The following is a 25,609-nucleotide window of genomic DNA, read 5'->3' on the forward strand; positions in this document are numbered from 1 at the left end:
GAAACCAATACAGACAACTGTTCAACTTCCAGTACCTGGACAAGGAGTGGACAGAACTATGACTAAAATCCTCACATTTTCTTCCACATCATTAAGTTGCTTCCTCCCTCTCACTTCTCTGCATCCACGAAGTTGCCACCTTAGAAAAATGAAACAGTAACCTCATACTATTCAAACTGGGTGAACAGACAAGGTATGAAGTCAAGAAACAAATTCAGCAATGTGTTATTGGAATTGTTCAGAGGGCATTTGGAACAGCAGCACTTCCAAGGGATAAACGGCAAAGTGGGAAGTGGAATGAAAGCCATGGAGGAAAAAATCCCTGCTTTCTGTGGAAGATTTCTATAGAGGAAAAATACCTGTGTAGGCATCTTGTCCCCAATAGATGATGTGCACCAAAGAAATACAAATTCTTCAGTTATAGGAAAAAATAAGTCTCATTTTACTTAAAGATACAAAGAAACTACTCACTGTTTTTGTTCTAACAGTTTTGTTTATCCTGGCCTTTGAGACCTACAGCTGTCAATAAATCCCTTCTGGCTCACCATGGGCAAAACAGCTCAGTTTAGAGTCCAGTATTCAAGCTGTGTCTGGAAGGTGGAATTTGGCCTTGAAGATCACTGTGCAAGCCTCATTGGCTTGTGTTTATGAGAACTGATGCTGCTCCAAGTATCCTCTCCATGATAAGCCACTTAAAAGACCACATGCAGGGAGCTGAATTTGTTTTAATCTTGCTTACTCTCCCACACAGAAGCCTGTATCATGTTAGATCTGAAAGTAAATGAAGTAACTCGTATGACCAAAAGCAAATGTGGAACACTTGTGTTGTTCACTGGCTCACACCTATACAGTCTCCCTGGGGCAATATGAACATATGTGGGGCAGGTTTCACCCAGATCTATGTATTTAAGATCATAAAAGTTTATAACTGGAGAGCTCCAATCCATTACAAAAAGCAACCGACACATTTCCAACACCTACATTCAGTGAAGAGTCAGGGTTGAACCTCAGTCCCCCTCACCAAAAATATGACTACTTGTTTTCCAGTAAGTCGTAGGTGTTTCCTCTAAGCTTTCCTATGGCAAGTTAATATTAATTCTGCCCTTTGATAGAATATAATGCTAGCCCCGTATTTTGTATTAGAGACTATGATTCATGCGCGTCTGGTATTTTACATTGGTGGGTAAGACACACACCCTTCCGAAAAATTAGGTTAATCATCTTAATTAGCTTGGCTTTGAAAAATAAACAGGCTAACCCAAATTCTTGTGACTGTATATACGATTCCAATTTTCAAGCGCACCACAGGTTATTTGGTCAAGACTAAATGAAGACATTAAATAGGTGAGGTGGACAGCTGTACCTCAGAGCAAGGGATTTTGACCCCACTGTGTGCCACCCAGGTCCATTAGCACACAAGAGATATTTTAATTTTCAAATCAATACATCTCAGCAGCAGACTCATTAGCCAACAATCAGCAAGAACACATTGCCTCATACAGACCTCCTGCAGTTAGTGCAGCTGTTGCAAAGCACTGCCCAGAGCATGCAGACTTTTTAGTTACTCACTGCAGAACAGTTATTCTGGTGGTTCCAAGTACACCCCAAAGTGTAAATGGGCAAAAGTTCACCTCTGATCATACAAAGAAGCTGTTAACCCTTGAAGAAACACATCAACTGCACACCTTGTAGGTTCTACACTCCAGCCATCTCCATCATATGAAGTTCATCACCTTGATGCACTACATGTTTTAAATTATGGCTATTGGAGGGAGAAAAATCAGGCATGGTAGTGGAATTAAAAGCAGAAGCACTACTTACAATATGAAGTTATCCACCTGATGTTAATTTCAAGCTTATTTCTCCTTTGTTCAGTAAGGAAACGGGACTATGAAAGCTCCAAATGAAGAACCACACTCAAAGACTTGCTTTAAGCAGTAAGCTGCCTGCATACAGGTGGAAGCAATTTATCAGCATCAAGAGTCCAATCCTGTTTGACATTCAATGGCAGGCACTTCTGCATGGCTTAAAAAGCAAATGGTAATCAGCTGAGACATCAGCTTGGTGCTTGTTTCCATAAAAATATAGAGAAGCCAAGTGCAAACATCAAACCTTGAACAGGACACCTTTTCCAGCTGCCGGTCTGCAGTGACCTACCATATTAATAACGGAATAAAAACTCACCCCATGTTTTCCTCTAACACTAAATTAAAAAAGCTAGCCTTTAAACAAGCCAATCTTTGTTACACACGGAGTTGCAGTATTTCCATGTTTACTGTAGCTACCAAATACAACATTAATGATGTCAGACAAACACGCACTTGGCTAGGTAAGACTTGTGTCTCTATCCAGAAATTAATAGCCTTACATTTGTCTCCCGTGATTCACTGGGTTTCAGGAATTGTTGCCATGTAATAGGAGGGGCAAAGAAAGGCCTAGTAAAATAATGGATTAAGAAAACTAAGTACAGCAAGACTTGAAAACAGGTTTATCAGAGCTCTAATTGCAAGCCTGAATGTTCACAGTTGATCCCTAACCTCAAATACCATCTGAACTCCCACTCTGAGGCTGCATTAGAAAAAAATATCTTTAGTGTGGCCTTATTAAACATCTTTATGGTTCTTTTCATTTAACATGCTTATATAAAGCTTTTACTTGATCTTGTGTCTTTTCCAGCCTAAATGGTTCTATGATTCAGGCCACGACATTACAAAGTTAGACCATTAACTACCTCAAAGTCCTCAGGTTGCACAGTTTTGCTGAAGTCTCATCACTGCCTTTTTGCTGAACTGTTTCAGGAAGGGAACAGGACAGGACCCACATTAACCTGCTATTTGTCAGCTCACCAACCCCTCTAACAATTGCTCTGCACTCCTGGGCGAAGCAAGCTTACTATTAACTTCTTTTAACGCTGTCCTGATCAAACCATGGATGTCTCAGTGTATGTCTTCTGGTGTTGCTAATGAATAAGGGCACTAGATGGTTAGTGTGAAATATTACCTTGTATTCTGAAATAGTACTTTTCAAAAACCAGGAGAATTTTTTATGCCTAAGTAATTTACTCCTGAGCTTGGCTGTGACTCCAGCCCAGTTATGAATTCTATAAGGCAGGTGCTTATTTCTGTAATTGGACTAACAATGATGCCAGTTGAGGTAGCCAAATATCAAAGTAATGTGGATTTAAAAGCTCGAAGTCTGCCAGTTTGGGGTTGTTTTATTTCATCTTCTTGTTTGATATCAAAAAGGGAAGAAGGTGGAAAAGAGCACTCAAAACACTATTCTGACTCCATGCACACAGTAAATGGGATAAGAACAATCCCAAATTGCAGCAACCAAATGCCAGGTTAGAGTGAATAGTTTACAACAAAGACAATGAAGCTCTGGAACAGACCATCTGGGGGAGGCTCTAGATCTACCTAACATCCCATAGAGTCATTTAAGAAGGTGAGGCAAGCACGTCAGGAGTCAAGGAACGGTTGACTGGAAAGACAGATGAACTGGATGAGTGAGTTTTGAAGTTCTTCATATACAAACATACATTTCCACCATCCCCACGCTGACATACATCTCCTCATACGCATTGACTTAAGGGCCTTTTACAGCCTAAATGATTCCATGGAAAGCGAAAACCAAGAAGGGTCTATTGCAAACTCTTGGTTCAATACTTATGCAACTCTTTGGCAAGGCAGGCATGAAAGGTTCCAACCTCAGGTCGGAGCCTCATATGAAAACAGGGACTATGTCCATATTGCAAGTTATATGGCTGGCTTATAAAACCTATTAGGAACCAAGTTTTGTTCACTACACATCTTCACTGCTATTTAAAAGGCATGAAAAAAATAGTTCTTTGAACTATTACAAAATATTGAGCTACTCAATTTGAATGTGTTGGGTTTCTCAATCCATAGGGGAAGAAGTTAATGACAGAGCCCAATTGTGCATTTATTGTCCCAGCACCAAGTCACTCACTGTATGTCCAGAAGAAACATTGACAGAGCTCATCTTGCTTTACAGAAGATGCAGTTACCACTTCTAAATAACTGAGCAATTAACAATATGCTGCTTCACACATTATGAAATTGAACCAAAGTGGCAAAATGGTTGAATTTAGCTCAAATGCCAGCTTATTGTGAACATGGCCTCTTTTTGTTCCTACATACAATGTCAACACTCAGGGCTGGAGATCAGAGAGCAGCACACCAGAGTGCAGCAGGAGCAGCCACGCACATGAGAAAGCAAGCCTCTTATTGCCTAAATGAGAGAAATATTCCAGAAAAAAGGACTATTCCTAATCAGCAGATAAGCAATTCTGAGAAGATCAGCCTTTGACACACCTGTTTCCAGTAACATAAAGGACAGATTCTGACCAGCTACCAGAGCTTCACTGGACTTTAAGTGAGCAACAGCAATTAATTTTAGATAAAAAAAATCTGGTACATTCTTCAACAGATTTAATAAATATGGACTCAATTCAACTGTCAATATCCAAGAGATGTTATCAGTGATGAACTGAGCCCACAGGCAGAACTGTGCCAACTGAAAGGTGGTTTTGCCCAGACAGAAAAAGTACTTTGCATATTTCAAGATCCTATCAGCTGATCTATGCAGAACTAGTGTCCAGACAAATCTGCCACGCATGAGTGGGAACAGTCTGCAGTTACAGCTGAACTCTGGAATACCAGAATTTTTTATTTATTCTATTAAATATAACATAGTGAACTTATTGGTTAGCTACATTTAGAATACAATTACTAACTATTAACTATTTGCACATAGACAAGCAGTTAAGACAACAATGTTTTCCCCTATAATATCCAGGGAAAGTTTTAGAAGGTCTGAATAGATTGGACTCCTATTAGCTGGAGGGTGACTTGTGAAGTATCATAGCAAGAATCTATTTGTAATTCATTAATATAATTACATAATTCAATTCGTATTCAGAGTTCTCCAAAATTTCCTAGTTCAAGTCCTTAGATTATTCATCTGGACCCCAAAACCCACACAGCAAGAATACAAGGATGTATGTGAAGAAATTTCTCTACTTACCATGATTTTTATTTTCAACCATTCCCTTACAACAGGAGTAAGGAAACTGTTCTGAAGGAAATTAAAGCAGAACTACCAGTCACTTAATTACAAGAACTTTTTTTTTTAAATGGAAAGTCAAATTATTGAGAGAACAGTAACAATCTCTCAGAAGGGTGCCGTAAAATTATTTCACCCAAGCCATTCCCACACACCGGGTCCTTTTCTCCCCCTCCTACTTCCCCATCCACCCTTTATATTTTGAGTAGCTAACTGAAGAACAACCAGAATTGTTACTGTTCAGACTTGCATAATTGAGCTTAGAAAAAGATTCAACGTGGAATTTTCTAGCATGCCTATGAACCACTAAAAAAAGCAGAAGGCTTTAGCTAACAAGTCACTTCCGGATTTTGAAAGTTTCAACCTTAGCAGACAAGCTACAATAAAAATACAGCATTCTGGAAAACAAGCATTAAGTTAAAAAAAAAAAAAGCAGTGAAGGGAGAATACATGGTGTTAGAGTTAAAATGTAGGCAGGAGGGAATAAGAAAAGGAATTGAAGTTAGAATCTTAGAATTTGAAGTTAGAATCCTAGAATTAAGATTAAAAGCAAAATAGGTGGAAAAGCCAACAATAGTATGGGTCAGTTATGGTACTGAATTATAGACTATATTCAGACCTAATCTAACATCACATTTAGGGATCAGATAGCTGTTACCAAACAGTACAGAAACAGGCTCTAGAAAAGAAACAAATGTTATTGTGCCCACCTCCCTGAAAAATAAAGGGTCTATTTGGGAAGTATGCATGCATACAAGCCTCCTATGAGTTCATAGCATTCTGTTTATGTAATGAAAAATAGGATTTGCTGATACAGGAGTCACATAGATCTAAAATTGACATTTTATGTAAGAGACCAGCCAATAAAAGACAAACACTGAAGTCTCCTTGATCAGTAATACAAGAACTTCTACGGCTTGGTGCTTTCACCAAGATAGCCCAATACCTTTGTTATGGGTTATTGATATTGTGCTTCTGAACCATTACTGAAATACCATCAAGCTGCTGGCTCCCACTGTGATACTGACCTAGCCACGTCTTGTTTTGAAGGCAGAAACTGATCACAAATCAGTACATACAGCTGTAGGCTAGTAAAACCCTAACATTTCCTTTAGGGAATGGAAAGGATTCCTTTGAAGCCAACAATTTGTAGCTTTTCTTGACACACAAAAATGGTTATAGCATAATTTAACTTTTACGAGAATTTTGATTTGTGTGCTAATTATCCTCAGGTTCAAGTCTTCCAACCAAATATACATGTCAGTCTTTGATGTGCTTACCTCCACACAGAAGCATGTTGTCACCTCATCAGGTAATCACTTCCACCATGCCAAAATATAGGAAGGTCTAAATACCAGCTAGCACAGTATATATTAGCTCTTGTAATCCCTGTTCGCACGACCAGATCTAACATGATTTATGAGAAGTATTTTTATCACATAAGGCTACTGCTGCCTGGTATCATCACCATGTTGGGCCCTTTTGTTAGAAACCTCCAAGAACAGTGGCTCATCCAATATTCACACACAAGCTTAGCCCAAGGTTAGATTCTGCTTTAGAGGCTACAGCCCAGTACTACTCAGGCCAGGAAACATTCTAAACCAAATTAAAAAAAATATACCAACAAGAAAAATAAGCGATTTCCCTAAGCATTTCCATGGCTTGCATAAGGACGTCAATTACCATAGCTTGTCTTCTAAATTAATGATTCACAGTGATGGATTATTCATGCAAGTCGGCCAGCTGAACATTATACTTTGACTCTGGGGAGAAAGTATAACATGTCTTAATTAACTATGTTTTGTATAAGCTAGAAGACAGAAACATTTTTCATTAATGTAGTCAACCAGGTAAAATGTAAGGAAATAAAACGAGTGGCAGTTGAACAAAAAGTCTCCAGTACTCCCCATAATTCACAACTGAAGTGAACTGGATAGAGCACATTGCTTCAACTAAGCTCTGTAAAGTAGTTCCAAAGTGCTGTTTAGTTGAACAAACAGACTTCAGATTTACTCCATTTAAGCATGAAAGATGGGAATTTCATGTTAATGGTGTCTGCTGTACACACAGCCTTGCAGAACTTCAAGGATGGAACAATTTGTTTCAGAAGGGTATCAAGTATTTTCGCACCATTGAACAAGATTCCACTCAACAATGAGTTTTTCCTACAAGTGAATGATGCATCATCACCTTTAACATTTTCTAAATGAATGCTGTATTCTAATGACCTCCTTGAACACACATAACATTATCCAGTATCATGAATAGGCTTATGTAACAGATCAGGACAGTGCAAAGCACCTGCAATTCAAACAATACCTAGGTCTTACAACCCTTAGCTTTCAGACAGCATTATTCAACTTCTGTACTGAAAGACTCACAAATTAATAATGGAAAGTCTAAGAACAAATGGTATCATTTGTCATAAAGTAACATGAATGATCTAGTATCTCAAGATCTATTGCAAGATGATCTAGAAAGGCAAAGACAACCATGCCTGATGAGTCATGGCCACCTAGTTGCTTACCCAGCTTATGTATAACACATGAAGGTTGTTAAAAGTATTAAACCCATCCTAATTGACCTATACCTTTTTAAAGCTAATACCCAGATGCCTGACAATCATTATTGGATTTTACTTTGAGAAAAGCCTGGTTTCATTTTATGCTGGAGAAATACAGGTTAAGTATAGATTAAGTTACTTGTTTTCAGATCTTAGTAGCAGACAAAGGAGTTTCTTCTTCTTTAGAACTAGGCTATCAATTGTAATAAGTAATTAAATAATAACTCATGGATAGGATAGTTACAAGATTATTTCAATTAATAAGAAACTCATTTAGGAAGGGATGGTAAATATCAATTCATTTCTACCAACACTGACATGACATACAGTGGGAACACAAACAACACATACATCTTCCTCTTCAGGGCTTTCACTGCAGGTAAAGATGATACCATCTTAGATAGACTTAGCTCCTTGCAACATTCTTGTGTGCAGATTTGAACTTATATTGATTGCTTTTCCTTTTGAATAGGAAAATATGATAGAGTTCTTGTTGGGAAATATGTTCTTATCACATCAAGAATTTATTTTTGTTGTGAGCTTGTCCTCTCAAAGCTAGTTGGTATTTTGCTGTCACTTCATATATGAAGATGTGGTATTAGTCCCTATCAAACCTGTAAATGATGTCATAATATTGTATGTACATTTTCCTCCCTTCACACGTGAAAAGTTACCAATGGCATTTTGATTCATGCATTTCATCCCCTCAAAATAATCTACTTAGAGTCAATTTGTTTGACTCAATCTCCTGGATAACCTCTGTGTCTGCCCTGCTGCTCTGTATCCTCCATAATACATCTCTGCTTGCTTGTTTTTCTGATACTTGTTTTTCTTCTCAGTATCTCCTCATAAAGCTAGTATTCTGCTTCCTTTAGTATTTCAACACATGCACTACAGGGAGAGCAGATGGAAATTGCCAGCTACAGATGATGCTGAGTAGCTTCTGTGCAAGTGGAGACTCCAAACGTTTCCGAATCCACATGTTATTTGTGCTACCACGACATTTTCTGTGCCTCGGAGACGTTGTGGAGGACTAATCAAAGGCTCTCCTACAGGAGACTGAGCACAAGCACAGTTACAGCATGCAGTGGCCACACCGGTGACAGAAATGAGGAGCTGCATGCAGACATGAATGGCACCTGACTTCAGAGCCTGTCCCCAGGAGGAAGAACAAGCACAGCCACAGCTGCAAAGCACCACGAGCTTTGTTTTGGGCTGCTTATTCCTTCAGACATCATTCTTCTGTTAGGAGTGTTACCTCATGCCTCACTGAATTTCCAACAGGTATTTAGGGATGCTCTTTACACACCTGTCAGTTGAGGGGCAGGGGGAGTATGTAGAGAAGTTATTCATCAGTCACTCTCCTGTTTCTGACTAAAACACATTTTAAAACACTTTTTCCAAACAAAGTTCATCGGGAGTTATATTTTAAAGACTATTATTTGCTGTTTGGACTGGTAGCAAACAAATTCCTCCTGTTTACTCTGAAAGAAAACCAGTCAACATTACTGCAGGATGCAAGCAAGATCACAGCAGTGAAAGACCAAAGCAGTGCTGAGCAAAGCTCTGCATCTCCTGTTTATATCGTAATTGCAAGATGGGTTGGTTGTTCTTTTAGAACTGCCTTCACAGATTCTCATGCACAACCGTCCTGTTATTTTTAACTCAACTGGGATACCTCCAGTAATAAGTTCTCTGGATAGAGAGAAATGGGGGAACAGAATGAATTCTGCACTGCCAGGGAGCCACGGGACAACTTGCTGAAACAAGATCTCATTTTTCACATCAAACCATGGAATGAGAGGCATATTAAGCATTAAACTAAAAGGCTATTCTGTGATCTTTGACTCAAATGTCAGCTTTGACAAATATTATCTGAATCTTTATTTTAGAAGCACAAAATCAGCTTTTTAAACTTTACAGGCAGCAGCTGTTTTTATTACAGCAAAGTTATTAGGAATACTTCAGTAGAGGCTTATAGTCACCATATGTAAGTGCACATGCTTTTAGAGGCAAAACAGAATTACTACAGTGTTTTAAAAGTCCATATCCAGTCTAATAAGATACTAGTTTATTCCTTTTTAATACTTGTAAGAATCATTAGACATCTTTTGACTCCCACTAATGACTTTGGTTTTGGCAGACATTACTATTTCCTCCTCCTGCTTTCTGAATAAATCTGAAACTAACAAGTCAATAAACTGATATATTTACAGTAAAAATAACTCTGCTTTCTTATCTTCCTCCCACTTCTCATATTTCTTTTTGCAGATGAAAAGGATACAATTCACCTGCAGGTTTACACGTACTCAACTCTGCGGGTAGAGACCCGGGCATCTTTCCTTTACATCAAGAGGATCTCAAGTGAAGACTTGGCATTACAGCAGCTGTTTGTGTTGTCAGAGGTTTAAATATCTTTAAGTTGTTTAGAAACTAGAGCAAATACCTTTTTTTTTTTGAAATAGATATCTGAGAAAGAAAACATGAGTTGCTTCAGTGAACTTAAATTGCTATGTGAAGTACCCAATCATTAAATGCTCCAAGAACTGCTTTAATTTAAATGTACAAAGAAAAGCATTCCAAAAGGGCAATTTTAGTGTGCCAATTAAGGAGATGTCTTAAATCTTTAAACCTATTTTCTTTCTAGCGATAACTTATATAACTGATATGTACACAGGAAAAACTGGGGCAGTAAACGCTACCTCAGACAGAAATTGCAGTTGCTGAAAAATGGCATTTTGCTCTATTGTCAAGGCGGGACGCAGTCTCCAGTGGCTCAGTGATCATGAGGAATTCAGACAGGCTGTCTTTAGGAGAGTACCCATGCTCCTAACACTACCCTGGCATGCCAAGGTCAGTTAAAAATAGCATTTAAAAGTCTGTAAGTCTTTAGCTTACTCCAAACTTCTGCAGGAGAGCCAAGGGCTGGACTGGCATCTGTGCTTTAGAAGTCCTGGATGCAAAATGCAACTGGTGAGCAAGAGTCTGGGCGTATTTTACTGCAAAGGCAATTAAAGTGCTTGCTGCAGTGTCTGAGCAAAATTCAGAGAATTCAGTGAGAATTCCTGAAGTAAGACAGTCTTAAATACGTTGTTAGAAGAAGTTAGAAAGCAATTGATAGCTCTCCCTTCCCACACAAGAAAAAATAAGCCTATTACATAGAGTATATGAAAGCAGATGAGCACAGGAACTGAAGTCCTTCCAAGGCTTAGAGGGATCACTGTGAGCTAACCAGCACTCCTGTTTGCTTAGTTCAGAAATCCCACTACACACACAGCGCAGTTTCAATTTTGACAGGAGATCTTCCCAGGAGCCAGCTGTCCATTAGACCCATCAAGTCATCGTGAGTTTAAATTTCTCAGACATACACAGCACATTAGATACACTTTACATTATTAAGTGATTATTAGTGCAGATGCAATGGTAATGCTGAAGAGCTGCAGGGTTGAAGCACAACCAGATAAACAGAAAGATGCCCTCTGATTAAGAGGCTAGTGATTTGGTTATATCTGAGCACAGCCACAATGCTCAACTTTCTCCTCCTGGCAGGAATATTACTTACTATTAATTCTTCCAGGAAGAATAGTCTCAAGATTTAAGAAAATGTTCCTAAAAAATCATCATAATATTTAAACACTAAGCTAAACCAAAAATCCTCTACAACACAGAAGGTCAAATCTTATTAACCTAAAAGCAAGGCACATATTTAACTCATTAGCTTGTATCAACATAAAATTTTCCTCTTTTTACATCTCATAGCTACAAGCTGCTTTGCAATGACTCTGAAAGACCAAAAGGGATGTGGATAACTCGCGCAGCTTTTATCACATTAGCCACACTCTGCAGTTTTCATAATCATTAGCTTTGAAGTATATTAAACAAAGCAGAATGTGACCTTAGAGTTGATATTTTAATCACACCCCATAAAAACAACTCCTTATCAAACATTTCAGGCCACCAAACGAGATGCTGTTCAGAATTACTCAAGACGTGAAGAGGCAGTAGAGAACACCACTACTGCCCTGCCAGGGAAGCCAGGCAGTGACCTCCCTACCAGGAAGGGTTGTTTTTTTAGGGACAAGTCACTAGACAGCTCACAATTTGGGCTTAGTTGAAGAAATAACAAGCAACAGCACACATGAGATTAATATGAGAAATGAAAGCTTACTAAGGCAATGTAGCATAGCTCCATTTATTAACAGAATGCATAGATTATCTCTAAATTTATATTTAGTGTAGTCTGATTACCAAAATTCCACTAACCTTCTGACATCCAGTTCAGAAGACTAACAGTATTCAAGACACAAATTAAACCCAAGAATTTTAAAGATGTTTCCAAATTTAAATTAACTACTCTGTTCTTAAGTGCATATGAGCAAAAATAGTTATCGCTAATCACAGTTGACTACGTAGATGTCTTTCCCTACCATCTGTCCATTACACTGTAACCATTAATACCCACAGTATCAACGATACACAGCTATATATACAAATAGAGGGAACTAGGCATTCATTTTTAAAAATATGTTTACATTTTGATTTGTAAGATTATTTTAATAACAGAATGATGGAGATGACAACAACCTAAATACAGAGCATAGAACAAATGCATCTTGTATCTATTCACATTCAGCCTCTGTTTTACAAAGGCACAATAAGTCTTGCCTGCTCAGAACATGGTTTGCTAGAAATTATTTTAAGAGGTACTCAACCACATCAAATGTGTCTTCATAGAAGATGAGCAACAAAATAAATTTGAGTTTGAGGAAAAAAAAAGTTAGGTACAGTAGATGAAAAATAATCTAAAGACCTAGAAGTAGCTAGAACTTGATGTGAGGAATCCTAACCTTATTAAGCTTCAGATAAGCATATGACATTTATCCTGTAGATGCAGGTGTCATCTGAGCAATTACAGCAGTGTAGTAAGTGTAGCAGTGTAGGTGGTCAGACACACTCCTAGAACCCTGTCAGACTGTGTGCGTGCCTTCTTATAGAAGAAGAGAGGTTACAAGAGACAGATCTTAAAATTAAGCACCAGAAGCTCACCACAGCCTCACACTGCAGTAGGAACCAAGTCACGTAACAGGTACATTAATCCCGGGGCAGTTTTGGAAGCAGCTTGATTGAGATGCACTGCTGTAGCCAGAGGGTTCAGACAGAGTACTGTACAGTTTTAAAAAGAAGTAAGAAGACAAGTGACAACTTCAGGAATACCTTCACATACACATGACCAAACCATTCATGGGAAGTGGCTAACAGTGTAACAGAATTAAAACAAATTTAGAAGCCCAAAATCAGCATGAGAGCATTAACACCTAGGATGGGCAGTCTTGCAGGGTCAGTACAAACTCTGCAGCTTGTGTATAAAACGAACAGCAAACTTAGCCTCACCACAAACCTGCACCCTGTACTGCCTCATAATTGCCCTGTGCAGTCCTGTAGAGCATCCATAGCTTGAAGTACAAAGCCAATCATCCCTCCTTTCTCCCTCACCTTACTGAGGGTCACTCCTCACCAAGCTTAGAGTTACAACTGTACTGAAAAATACAAAAGACATAAAAATAGCCAAGAATGAAACCGGTCTAAAACCTCAGTGCTGAAAAAGAAAAAGAGCATCATAAAGTATCATCAGATAGGATATACTATATCCTATAAATAATATACATTAGATAGGATATTTCAGGTGTTAGCAGGACTGCTACTTTGTAGCTTTAAAGCATGCTAGTTTCACTGAGAAGTGAAAGCACCCCAGACAGGCGCATGCTATGACATTTTGGCAAGTCTCCCTCCCCTAAGCAGGGCAGCATCACCTCCTCCTGGGCTGAGGCACTGACCGCATCAGAAACGGTGAGACGAGAAATCAGGAACCGGAGACAGCAGGCGACGAACAGCACACACAAACCGTGCAAGTTCGGAACAATACTTCACCAGCACGACACGCAGAGCGGCTGACACAGGGGCTGACACACACGGACCCGAGCAAAACAAGGCAGGCTGGCGGCCAGGACAGCGGAGCACCGCCAGCCCGGTGCTGGCTCCCCCGCAGGGAGCTGACAGCGACCAGGAACACGCGTGGGGTGAGCACGGTGCCCTCGGGCGGATGCCAAAGCCTCTCCCCTTCGCATCCCAGCGTTACAAGAGGTCGGAGCCCGGCTCGGTGGGCACCGAGCTCCCCCTCCCCACCCGCGGGTTGGCGCCGGGACCTGGAGCTCTGCTCACAGCAGCTCGCGCCACGCAGAATTGTTAAAAAGTTACACGGCAACGCACCAAAAACGCGGATACCAACCCAAAACGGAGCCGCACTGCCCAGACCAGAGCTCGTTGTTAACTCTGACACCTTCCGAGCCCCTCAGCGCCCCCGAGCTGGGCAGAGCCCCTCAGGGGGCACCATGAGGGCAGCAGCGGGGGCTCCCCTCAGCGCCCCCACCCCACGCTAACCCCGCAGCGGCCGCTCCCGGGTGGCTCCCCCCCCACCGCTCCCAGCCCCACAGGAGCCCCCTCAGCCCAACCCCACTTCGGGGGGCACTCACCAGCCCGCCGCCCTGCCCGCCCGCTGGGTACCGGCGCGAGCCCGCCCAGCAGCACCGCCCCTCACCCGCCGCCCGCGCCCTGCCGCGGGCACTGCTGCTGCCACCGCCTCCCGCGCCGGGTTATGCCCAGCGCCCCGCCCCGCCCCGCCCCGCCCCTCGCTCCCATTCGCCGCCTCCTCCGCCTCGCGCCCTCCCTCCGCCCGCGCGGCATTGTGGGGCGGGTGGTTGAGGCCGGCGGACTACAACTCCCAGGGGGCCCCGCGGCCGCCCCGGTAGTTCCGGGCAACGCCTGCTGGGCGCTCACCGCGGCGGGCGCTTCCTCCTTGCGGGCGCTTCCGGCGGCGGCGGTGAAGCCCCCCCGGGGAGCTCCGTGGGCCCGGCGGGGCGGGGGGCGCCCGAGGTACGGGGCTGAGGCTGGGGCTGTCCCCTGCGGCGGGCTGAGCCTGGGGTGGGAATGAGAGAAGCAGGGCGGGCGGGTGGGGGTCACTAGGGCGTTTGCGTAGGGCCTGGCTCTGCCCGCGGGGCTGCGCCGCGCAAGGAGCGTAAGGCTGCTTCCAGAATCGGGGGGTGGCGGAGGGCTGAGGGAAGGCGGCGGGCGCGGCTCGGGCCTGGCCGGGCGGGGAGAGGCTGGGGGGGACCCGCGGCGGCTCGGGGGGGATTTGGGGGGTCCTGCCCGGCCCCTCGGGCTCCCAGCCCGGCCTCCTGCCCCCAGCAGCGCTGTCTGGAGGTGAGGGGCGCTGGCAGGGCCGTCCCGGGCCCTCCCCTGGGGTGGAAGCAGCGGGCGGCCCTTCAGGGACGGGCGGCGGCGCTCTGTGGGGACCGCCCGTTAGTGGGGGCTTGGGGGGGGGTCCTGACCTGTGGGTTGGCCAGGCAGGGATATGGGGACCCCTGTGGGGGGTGTGGGCTGCTCCCTGGGCTTTGTGTGCTCGTTGGGGGGTGGTGGTGTGTGTGGGGGTTGGTGTCTTATCTCCTAGTGCCTGGTGGAGTAACGCAGCCACTGTGCTGGCTTTGCTTTTGGATTCCTAAGGAAGAGGAAAACAACTTGAAAAAGAAACAAGAAAACATTTCTGTGGTTATATGCACGCAGAGCGCTGTCCCCTTTCACTTGTGCTGTGTTACAGCTCTCAGTGGGTGACTACTGAAACTGGGGCCTGATCCAGGTGCTGTAGCTTCTCTTGTAGGCACACAAAACCAGCACTTATGTATTAGAGCGGACTAAACAACTCCCAGCCTGAAGTTCACAATGTGAATTAATTGTCAGCCTGATCTCAGTGTGGGCTCGAATTGTTTTGGAGTTGATGTGAGCCTAAAAATAGGCATCTTGTGTTTGCTGTGGTTCGTGTGACGTGAATTAGTCACACAAATTGCCCTCACAATAATAAAATGCATAAGCAGTTATGCATTGTCTGAGTGAACCCGACCGTTAGTGGCTGTGATACATGTGCATGGAGATGTTGGAAGAGTGCATGTCTCTTCTAGCAAGAGGCATTTAAAGGCATTTAAATGCTTTAAAACTCCAGTCGTATCTTCTGATAATATTCCTTTGGCCACCTCTTCAAACTGCCAAGTTTTAGTAGAATAGGGAACCGATACAGTACAGTGCCTTTTTCTAAGTTTCTTGCCATCTTCACTGGTTAATAAGGGAAACTTAAAGGCACCAAGCTGTGCAAGGGGTAGGTGTATAGTTAAAATAGCACGCTCTGTAACTTTTTATCTTGTGTAAAATTTGCATCTGTAGTTAGGCAAATATCTAAGCTCTGTTCTGCTGTGCCCATTGGTTTTACACGTAAGGGCCAAGAAGACCTTTGCCCTTAAAATCAAGATAGGCATCATGTTAAGTGCTCTTCTCCAACCTTTCTTCCTGACCTTAAATATGTTGTTCTGGTAACTCAGGGGTCCTGGAGGCTTTTTCTTTAATACAGTCTTCTTGAATCCTCACCACAAGGAGTGGAACAGAACTTCTTGACAGTAAGGATAACCTTTCTGTAGCAAGGGCAGAGCTGTGACTTGGTTCTGCCCTATAAGCCAGCCATTGAATTAATCATTCTGGTAGATTACTGCCTCTTTAGTGCTTTTCTTAAAGAAAGAGCATCTAGAAGTGCTTAAAACTTTCTACATCTGATGTAGATGGAGCCTGGAGAACAGAGCAGAGACAGCACTGGTGGTGCAGGTGGATCTCCTGATGACATAAGTGACCACTGACATCCTGCCAGAGTTTCCATTGTTTTGAAAGTCTTTAAAGGTTGCAGTCATGACACTGCTGTCTTCTCTTGAAATACTCTTCCAGAAGCTAATACTAAACAAATGCCTTTCTTTCATAGATCCCTTGCTTGTCTTCACGCTGGCCAGTGAACAGAGGTGGGTTTGAGGAAGATTGCTGTGCTCACTGGTTGTTTTCTTACTAGGTAGCTCAGTTCTTCTCCTACTTGATGCTTAGCACTTGACCAAAAAGTCTGTCAGTAACTGACAGGTTAGAGAGAGAGAAGCAAGCTTTCACCTGGGGTACGTAGCATGGTAGCCGTACATTTGGGGAAATTTGATGGGTTTTGCTTTTTTATCCATTTTTGTTTCCAGGAAGTTTATATTAATGTAGCTTTTTTCCCCTGACATAGTTCAACTGAATGATTTAAAACATCATGGGATGGGAATGGGGAAATAGGTCTGTAACAGAACGCGTCAAAAGCTTGTTCCTTGTCAGAAAGTGCCAGTCCCCTCTGTGACTGCTGAACACCTGGGGTAGTATTTTAGTGCCTAAATGGTGAAGGTTATAATGTCAGATTTGTACTGACAGTGAAAGTGTCACAGAAAAACTAGTAGCCAACTCTGTGCTAGTTCTTCTCAGGGAACAGAGCTTGATGTGTTTGATTTTAACACTAAGCAGACAGGACTGTACTAGGTGGCATCTTAGCATTGTTTTCAAGTTGAAATCACCTTTAAATTCACTGTATCTATCCTGTTTATTCTCCCTGGTGGTTGATTTCTTCTGATGCAGTGTGAAGCATGACTTCTAATTCCATATGCTGGGGAACAGGCTACATTTGAATCTGTGGGATCACTGTTTAAAAAGAAAAATCAGGCTAACATGCAAATTATATTTGGCAGTCTGTCTCTTCCCGTGCTGTATCTCCTTCTATCTTCTTGTCTCCCCCATCAGAGCAGTTAAATTTGCCAACTGAATAGCACTTTTCTTGCACCTAATATAAATTTGCCAGGATTTTCTGAGCCACGTGGCTATGCTGTGCTGTTGTAGTGGATCATCTCTTTATGGGATCGTATTCCAGCTTTTTTGAGTGTCTTCAGAGAAAAAACCATTGGCAGGTGAAGCCAGTGTAAATTCCTCTCAAGTAAAGCCACCTGAGATTCTGGTGAGCTGAACTTATGCTTTTAGGAGACGGTGTTGCCATAAAGCCTGGCAGCCAAGCAGATGGCTGCTTTTGATCAGACACCAAAGAAATGCTGAAAGCTCAGAGTTTGCTTCATGATAATGTGTATTAAACCGTGGCTTTAGCCAAGCCATCTTGAAGGCTACCAGAATATCTAATAATTCACCTAAATGATAGAGTTGGCTTCTGTCTTCACGGGGATTTGGTCATAATCAGGACCTCTTAGGAAGCATTTGTCATGGGTGCACTGGAGCCCGTACAGTCTCTGTACTGCAAATGTGTTTTGGGGGAAGCCTTTACCCTGCTATTCAGGGCTGACCAAGACTGCAGCACATCCAAGTATTCCTAGCTGCAAAGAGAGAGTGGGGCAGTGATAGCAAACGGATGCACTGGGTGGAACGTGGGGTTAGCGTGAGTCAGAGGAAAGATCCTGGAGTAAGGAGCAGCCGGTGTGATTGAGATCCCACGTATATTTTCATACATTGGCAACAGAAGGATTTCGAGTCTTAACTTTTTTGGTGTGTACAACATATTTAAAGCCAGCCCTTGTCTTCAGTCACAGCCCTTGTACCCGTTGTGTTAGTACACATCCAGGATTTATTTACTTTGTTTGAAGAGTGTCGGTGCCTGGTAAGGAGGTAGGAGATGGTGCCTGATTGTTTTTATATGGGGTGTTTAACCGCACCATGGATGAGTAACAGTGGCTTATGGCTCTTCAGGAGAAAATGAGTTCTTCACAATAGTCAGCGGTGAGGCTTTCATCATCATAAAAATCTATCATTTCAGTTGGTATTTTATTTTCTTTGTGGATACTGATAACCCATAAAACCGAAGTAATTATATCTAATGGTTATTTCGTCCTTCTTTGCCCTTCTCCTGATGATCAAAAATCTTTTGGGTAGACTAAAGCAACGCTCACTTACCTGTTTTTAAAAACTTTTATGTTGACAGCACAGTGCTTTAGATTAAAAAAAAAAAAAACAAAAACAAAAAACCTTGCAGCCAATTAATCTGTGAACGCTGTCTTCAGCGACACTTTTTTGTGTAGGATCTTCTTGGAGTGTTTATTTTTACTGAACTTCCAGAAACACAGAAGGAAACTGCAAAACAAACAGCTTGCCCTCCACCCTGCCCCTTACATGTCACAGTCCTTGGTGCAGGCAGTATGAGTGTAGTAAATAGACAGGGACAGCTTGGGCTTGTGCTGGGGAGACAAACTTGTTCAGATGAGTCCCCCCTGTGAGTAGATTTTGCATGAATTTGGGTAACTCTGGATTGAGTTCTTTAAAGATAATCAACTTTTTAAGAAATAGCAAATATTTGATTGTATTCTTCCAAGTTCTTGAATAAAACAGCTACCGGTAGGTGTTAAAATGGTGAGCCCTGACCTTCTGCAGCTCTACTCATGCTGAGGTTTCTACACAGACCCCTTTTATTTAAAGTCAGGGTAAGCCCTTTTTGTGGCTAAGGGACTCTGCTCGTGTACGTCACGCTGGAAGTTTCAAACACCAAGAGAAATAGAGATGAGATTTTGCAATCTGCAATCCATGTCAGCAGGCCTGTATAAATAGCTGTCGCTTGTTGCTATATTTATGTTTAACTTCAAATAATATTTTCTTAACTGTCGGCTATTTCTGTAATGTGACCGGTTCCTCCCTTGGTTTATCACTTTGGGGTATGTTCATACTGCCCAATCCCACGCTCGGGTGAGGCGGGTGTGATATTTGCAGCCATCCAAGTTCCTCCTTGTGCTTACTGTAGTCAATAACAAATTTCACTTAGCTATAATTACAGCTATACTACTATACACTTGCCCTGGGCAAAAAGTTCATCTGTTTTTCTACTTAAATAGTTCAATGCAGAAGATTTCTAGCAAGTGCAGAACAAAAGGGGGAACATAGCTCGAAGAAGCATCTTAGCATGTTTTGCCCTGTTGATGCTACTGGGAAGTGATATCGATTACTGTTGTAGCTCCTGCTCTTTTCAAAGATTTTATTTTATTAATTTCTCACTAAAGTATCAATAAAATCCAGTACTTGAACATACAAACGCCAGATGTCTAAAGGTTCTTGGGGATGGAAAAACTCCTCTAGCACATTAAATACTGAGCAAATCTAAATAAATAATAATAACCTTTTTTTGTGCATCTTTATTTCTATTTTGGATGTTAAGTCTTTAAGCTCCATTATGTTATACAAAACATTCTCAAAATCTTGACTTGTTGAACAGAAAACACAGACTGTTGGAGAGATTGCTTATGAAGTGCGGGGCTACCTTCCTTTTTTCCACTTAATTCCTGGGTCTGAGCAATGATCACTCTGTGTTGGGTGTATGATGAGCTAGACTGGGTGGAGAGCTTCCAAAAGCTAGGTTCAGTTACTGGAACAATAATTTTCCATTGAGTTAACATAGTCCTGGACACACCCTGAGTGGAAAGATGACTGAAGACTCTTGCTTGTATAAAAACAAAGGCGTAGTATTCACCATTTTTTTTATCATGTATCAAATAAAATTACTTTCAGGAAAATTAATTATGTAAGAACTTGCAGTAAAGATTTTCTGGTAGTATGCTACTATAAAATATTTGCTCACTTAATAAATTAGAATTAAGGCTTTAAAATTGCATGAAGTAGTAATTCTATATTTACTTAAGCTGATGTCATAAAATAATTCGTGCTTTTTGGGCAGGAAATAACGTTCTGTGCTTTTCATTTTTTTAGAAATCGTTAGTCATTCTAACTCATAATTGTTCTTTTTTTTTTTTTTTCCCCTATTACATAAGGACAATATATTTCAAGTTCTTCAAATATTCCTGCACAACGAGGAAAAAGAAGAAACGTTTCAGTGAATGAGGAGTTTTTTGCTTCTATAGCATTTTTCTTGAGAAGTGGTTCTTTGAATGAGGATGACAATGGAAGAGATGAAGAATGAAGCAGAGACCACTTCTATGGTTTCCATGCCACTCTATGCTGTTATGTACCCTGTCTTTAACGAGGTAAGCTCTCTGCTTTTGCTGTAGAACATAGTAATCCTTTTATATCAGGAAAGCCGATGGCAGTAACAGCCAGCTTAGCTTGATGGGGAGAAATTCTAGTGTTTAACACAGCCTTCTTTCTATGCTTTTCTTACTCTTTCACCCCACTTTCCATGAACACAATTCAAAGCTCGTCAGTGGTTGCTAGTTGTCTTGGCCCTGGTCTTTTTTCTTAGCTTTTACAGAGGGTTTTAGCAACAATGCTATGTAACATTTGATTTTTTTTTTTCCTTGACACTGCAGTTCCTTTTCAGATGGTTATTTCAGTGTTCTTATTTTCATTTCATCACTGTAAATGTGCACATAACTTTTTGTGAGGCTTTTTGCGAAGCTATTTCAGCTCTAATGGTCACAGATCCTAGCACAGCATTAGGAACTAGTGCAATCTGTGACAGGAAATAAGGTGCAATTTAACATGTACCTGTGAGCAGCTTGATGCATGTGTATTTTAACTGCTAAGTGGCTATAATTTAATTGGGTACTTGTCTTTCTGTAAGTATCAGAGGCTGTCGAGATGTTCTTAAAGTCTTCTGTCAGACTTCTGATGAAGGCTGAATAAAAGCAAAGTATGTCCAGTGACATGTTTGGTTATTTAGGGAGGAAGTCCTTTGTTTGGATCAAACTTCATACTTTGTATCTCAGTTTCAGTTCTTCTGCTAAGCACCTTTATCATGCTATGTAAGGCAAGGCATGAATACTTTACTTGTTTTGTTCTGATAACGTTCAAATTGCTAATCAGTCTAAACTTTTATTGCAGCTAGAAAGAGTAAATCTATCAGCAGCTCAGACACTGAGAGCGGCCTTTATTAAGGTGAGAAGTTACTTGTATTGAGGAATGGTCATTTAAAAGGTAAACGATATGGTGAAGTTAAAAATAACTGCTTCCTTGTGTCGTCATGTTTGAAGATTGGATCTTCCTTAATCAGTAGCCTTAAATAAAAATGTGTGGATGATCACGTGGACTAAGTTTGAAATGAGTGCACATGTGAGTTGGAATCTGATTAATTAAAGTATATTGAGCAATTTCAAACAAAATCTCACCTTGTGTATGTAGTATAAAAGGTAGCTAAGCAATGCTTTGCTGTTTCTCCACTTTAAGTGTACCTAGACAGCTACAGCTCACAGTCAGAACTCTTCCAAGTTAAATGTTATTTACAACTCGTGGTAAGGGGCTGTGCTGAATGCAAATAATAGAAACTGAGATATTGGAGGAAATGGTAGTGCTAGCTAAAAACACATGCTCATTCGTACTCAACACAGAATATTTTTTTGATAGCAGCACAGGTACTGTGAATATGTCCAGTGTTAGAATCCAGCTTAGCTTAATTTAGATATGTCATCAGTCAAAAGGAGTTTTCTGTGAAAAGGGAGTTCAAAGATGTTTGAGCATATGTGTTTTGTAAGAGGCACACTTAAAAAAATACCATGTGGAAGATGGGGGAGTTGCACCTGTGAATAAGTGAATTAAATTCTGTTATGTGCAATATCTTTGTTTCAAAGCAAAGTGTTTACAGGAATACAACAATACAAAGAATTTCTTTACAAAATATCTCTTACTCAAATTGAAGGGAGTGGAAGGGTTTATTGGAAAAGTTGCTTATACAAAACTACTTATGAAAAGAAAAATGGAAGAGCAGTTTTCAATGTAATATGCTAATTTTAAACCATTGTACTTCTTAGAATTTTCTAGCAAATTGCTGTGGTATGTGAAGCAAATTACTTGGAAGTCTGCTTTTGTCCTTGCAGTATTATGATTGCATCTTTAAGAATAAATCCTCTCTCAATGCAGGCTGAAAAAGAAAATCCAGGTCTCACGCAGGACATTATTATGAAAATTCTGGAGAAAAAAAGTGTGGATGTGAACTTTACAGAGTCTCTCCTGCGTATGGCTGCTGATGATGTAGAAGGTAATACCAAGTCTCTTACGTTGAATAAGCATTTTCTTAATTACAGTGCCAAATTTCTCTATGCCCATTTTCAGAGGAAGTTTTCTGTTAATAGATTTCTTCTACCATGCTGAATAGTAGGAACAGTTGTCTTTCTGAGTACATCTGTTGGAGGTACATACATGACTAATAAGAGAAAAATAATACTTAGAAGTAGCTCACCTTCTGCAGTTTGCCTCAAATTAAAAGCTGGTGTTGCACTGTCAGAGAAGGGCAGTGTATAGTAGGCTTAAAGTTCTTTTAGTACTGCGTTTAATTAGTGTAACGTGTTCAGCATTTCTTTTAAATAACATCTCCAACTTGCAATTAGAAAGGTTATTGCTGCGCTGTGTTTCTGTTAATGCAGAGTATTTACTGTGGGTCTGTGGTCATGGCTATCTTTTGTGCAGTCAGCCTTCAAATCCTTCATGGCAAGACTGCTGCATTTTGTGAAGCAGTTTTTTTTAGCTGCCACGAGGAACTTACTGAAAAATGCCATTATTTTTTCTTCAATATGTCCTTCTTGTTAGAATATATGATTGAAAGACAAGAACCAGAATTCCAAGATCTGAATGAAAAGGCGCGAGCACTTAAACAGATTCTTAGTAAGATTCCAGATGAGATCAATGACAGAGTGAGGTTTCTTCAGACAATCAAGTAAGTGCTGCATTATATATTTTTCTGCAGTTTGAGGGGATCAAACTTTGCATTTATATCTGGATGCTGAAATGCTGTGGGAGATGCTAGCCATAATGTTGCTGTTGGAAAAGAGCTTGACCTGTGGTTATAAATGAGTGAATAGAGTTGAATATTCTTAATGAGAGCCCTGTGTTAATAGACAGAAATTAAAAATAATCAACAAGTTGAGTTGCCATGTTACTTGTCTAGCTCTTTCATCTCAATGGAAGGAATATCAGATAGGATGTAGGGCTGTTGAAAGGGGTTTAAATTCCAGTATTTAAATAGTATAGCTTATTGATATTGCAACTCTTTTCATTGTTAAACAGGGACATCGCGAGTGCAATAAAGGAACTTCTTGACACAGTAAATAATGTCTTCAAGAAATACCAATACCAGAACCGGAGGGTATGTGAAAACTTTTTTATACACCGTTTTTAATAGTAGAAGAGGAAGCCATTTGATCAAAGGATGAATAGGAGAGCATAACTGGTCAATGACATAATGTTTTAACATGATTGTTTGCTAATTCTTAGCATTTTTTTTACGAAGAGGATGACTTCTCTGCATGTCTTTCTTAAAAATAAGTAAATGCAATGTAAAAAAATATATATACTACCACCCTTAACCTAAAATTCCTATATCTGCATACTGTTTGCTTGTTTTCTTCTGCCTTTAATGTAAAGACCCTCATTGTATCCAGTCTGTGATCTTATAACCTTCTTGGTGTTTTTGTTTTTTTTAGGCACTTGAGCACCAAAAGAAAGAGTTTGTAAAATACTCCAAAAGTTTCAGTGATACTCTGAAAACCTATTTTAAAGATGGAAAGTAAGTATACTTTTGTACTAAATTTATACATAATGAAAAGGTCTTGTTTGCCTAACTAGTTTGGTTACGGAAAATAAGACAAGATTTTTGTTATAAGGGCTGATATGTTGTTCACTTACCCTAAACGTACTGAAAGATACCAGCTCTGTTCAGTCCTGTGTGAAGCAAATGCTGTGCCATGTGTTGTGGGCATAAGCTTTACAGTGCCTTAGGTATTATCAATATTGCAAGAAATCCCAGGTAAGACTCATGTTCCTTGTAACTTACATCTGTCTGAACTACAGGTTCGTTTACCCAGCTCCCACCAGGAAGGAGCAGCACTAACCAAAATAGTCTTGCTTACAGGTGTCACTTCTGAGATTAAAAACCTCAGTGACCCCACACTTTTTCGTAACAAAGATTCCTGAAATACTAGGTATTTGAGGAAAGAGTTGCAAATTCTGAAATTATCAGGGGATGGAGTGAAAAGAACAGGCATTTAATGATTGTTGCTCTACTCCTTTTTGTAGTTAAAACCACAAAACTAAATAGAGAGACAAAGTCTTTTAAGTTCCTGCCAACAAACATAGTCTTTCTAGAATAAGCTATGCAACTAAGTCTGTTTGCCAGCTGTAAGTTTCAGGTACATCACAATATGGTAAGACATCAGTATGCTTCCAATTTGCCTAGATGGCAATATGCTTAGTTACACTGATTTAATGCTGTATTTATTGAACAAAGTGTTGAAAAGTGTATCAACTAATATCTTTGTTTTTTCTACCAGGGCAATAAATGTGTTCATAAGTGCCAACCGACTAATTCATCAAACCAACTTGATACTCCAGACCTTCAAAACTGTGGCCTGAAAACTGTATATGTTGAGAGTTGTACTTTTCAATGGTGAATAGGGTACCTTTATATGTAAATTTTAAAGTTGACTGTATAAATTATCAGCCCCTCTTTAGGGGCCTAATGCAGGATTTTGAATGGGATTATTGCCATCTTACACCATATTTTTGTAAAACATTGTAGCTTAATCATAATCTCACAACGAAGATTTTTTGCATCACTTTTTGCTATTATCATTCTTTTCAGAATTATAAGCCAAAAGAATTTACGCCTTAATGTGTCATTATGTAACATTCCTTATAAGAATTGTAAATATTTGGTGTTCTGTTTCTGACATTTTAACTTGAAAGCGGAAAACTGCAAGATTATGTATTTAACAATATTGGTGGCAAATATTCAATAAATAGTTTACATCTGTTAGACTGTCTTTTTGTATGTGAACAAAAAAGCGTAACTCATCTTTTTAGAACTGCAGACCATACATTAAATGGAAAAAATAAAACTGGGTGCTTAAAGTCACTGGCAGTTCAAATCAGTATGAAATGAAGGTTTTTCCTTAAAACTGAGATTTTGGTTGTGATCCAATACTAGACCAGAATACCAGAATAATCCTATCAAAATGTCTGACAAAGTAATAAAGAACCCAAGAAGTGAGGTGTGTGTTTTGCTTTTTCGTAGAGACTAAATCCAACTTAATCTTTTGGTGGTAGGCTAACAGGTTTTTACTCCTGCTATTCCAGGGTTTTGTGCAGTAA

General features: G+C 40.6%; 2 protein-coding genes across 6 annotated transcripts in view; one reads left to right on the top strand and one right to left on the bottom strand.

The window, feature by feature from the left end:
• Positions 1-14,305, bottom strand: part of SERPINI1 (serpin family I member 1) — a 44,736-nt gene extending 30,431 nt beyond the window's left edge. Inside the window, exons 1-2 of one of the 5 annotated variants that reach the window (XM_084529597.1) lie at positions 1,822-1,911; positions 36-139 (exon numbers count right to left, since the gene is read on the bottom strand). The gene's annotated coding sequence lies outside the window, so the exon portion shown is untranslated. Of the gene's footprint in view, positions 1-35; positions 140-1,821; positions 1,944-14,178 lie in introns of those variants that run through there. The other 4 variants (XM_084529598.1, XM_084529596.1, XM_084529595.1 and 1 more) reach the window with 4 other exon arrangements.
• Positions 14,306-14,440: 135 nt separating this feature from the next.
• Positions 14,441-25,274, top strand: PDCD10 (programmed cell death 10). Its single transcript, XM_084529147.1, has 8 exons — positions 14,441-14,578; positions 20,344-20,556; positions 21,353-21,406; positions 22,385-22,502; positions 23,051-23,177; positions 23,528-23,606; positions 23,944-24,026; positions 24,790-25,274. Exons 2-8 carry the CDS (start codon positions 20,461-20,463, stop codon positions 24,869-24,871), a joined length of 639 nt encoding a protein of 212 aa, XP_084385273.1. The 5' UTR covers positions 14,441-14,578; positions 20,344-20,460; the 3' UTR covers positions 24,872-25,274.
• Positions 25,275-25,609: the final 335 nt, after the last annotated feature.

The sequence above is a fragment of the Aythya ferina genome (assembly GCF_964211825.1).
Source record: "Aythya ferina genome assembly, chromosome: 9".
Taxonomy (NCBI): Eukaryota; Metazoa; Chordata; class Aves; order Anseriformes; family Anatidae; genus Aythya; species Aythya ferina.

Bases quoted from the DNA above. Each gene is read 5' to 3' on its own strand.
- PDCD10 (XM_084529147.1), top strand. From the start codon at position 20,461: ATGAGGATGACAATGGAAGAGATGAAGAATGAAGCAGAGACCACTTCT. The intron at 21,407-22,384 runs GTGAGAAGTTAC...CTCTCAATGCAG, and splicing joins TGAGAGCGGCCTTTATTAAG to GCTGAAAAAGAAAATCCAGG. The intron at 23,607-23,943 runs GTATGTGAAAAC...TGTTTTTTTTAG, and splicing joins ACCAATACCAGAACCGGAGG to GCACTTGAGCACCAAAAGAA.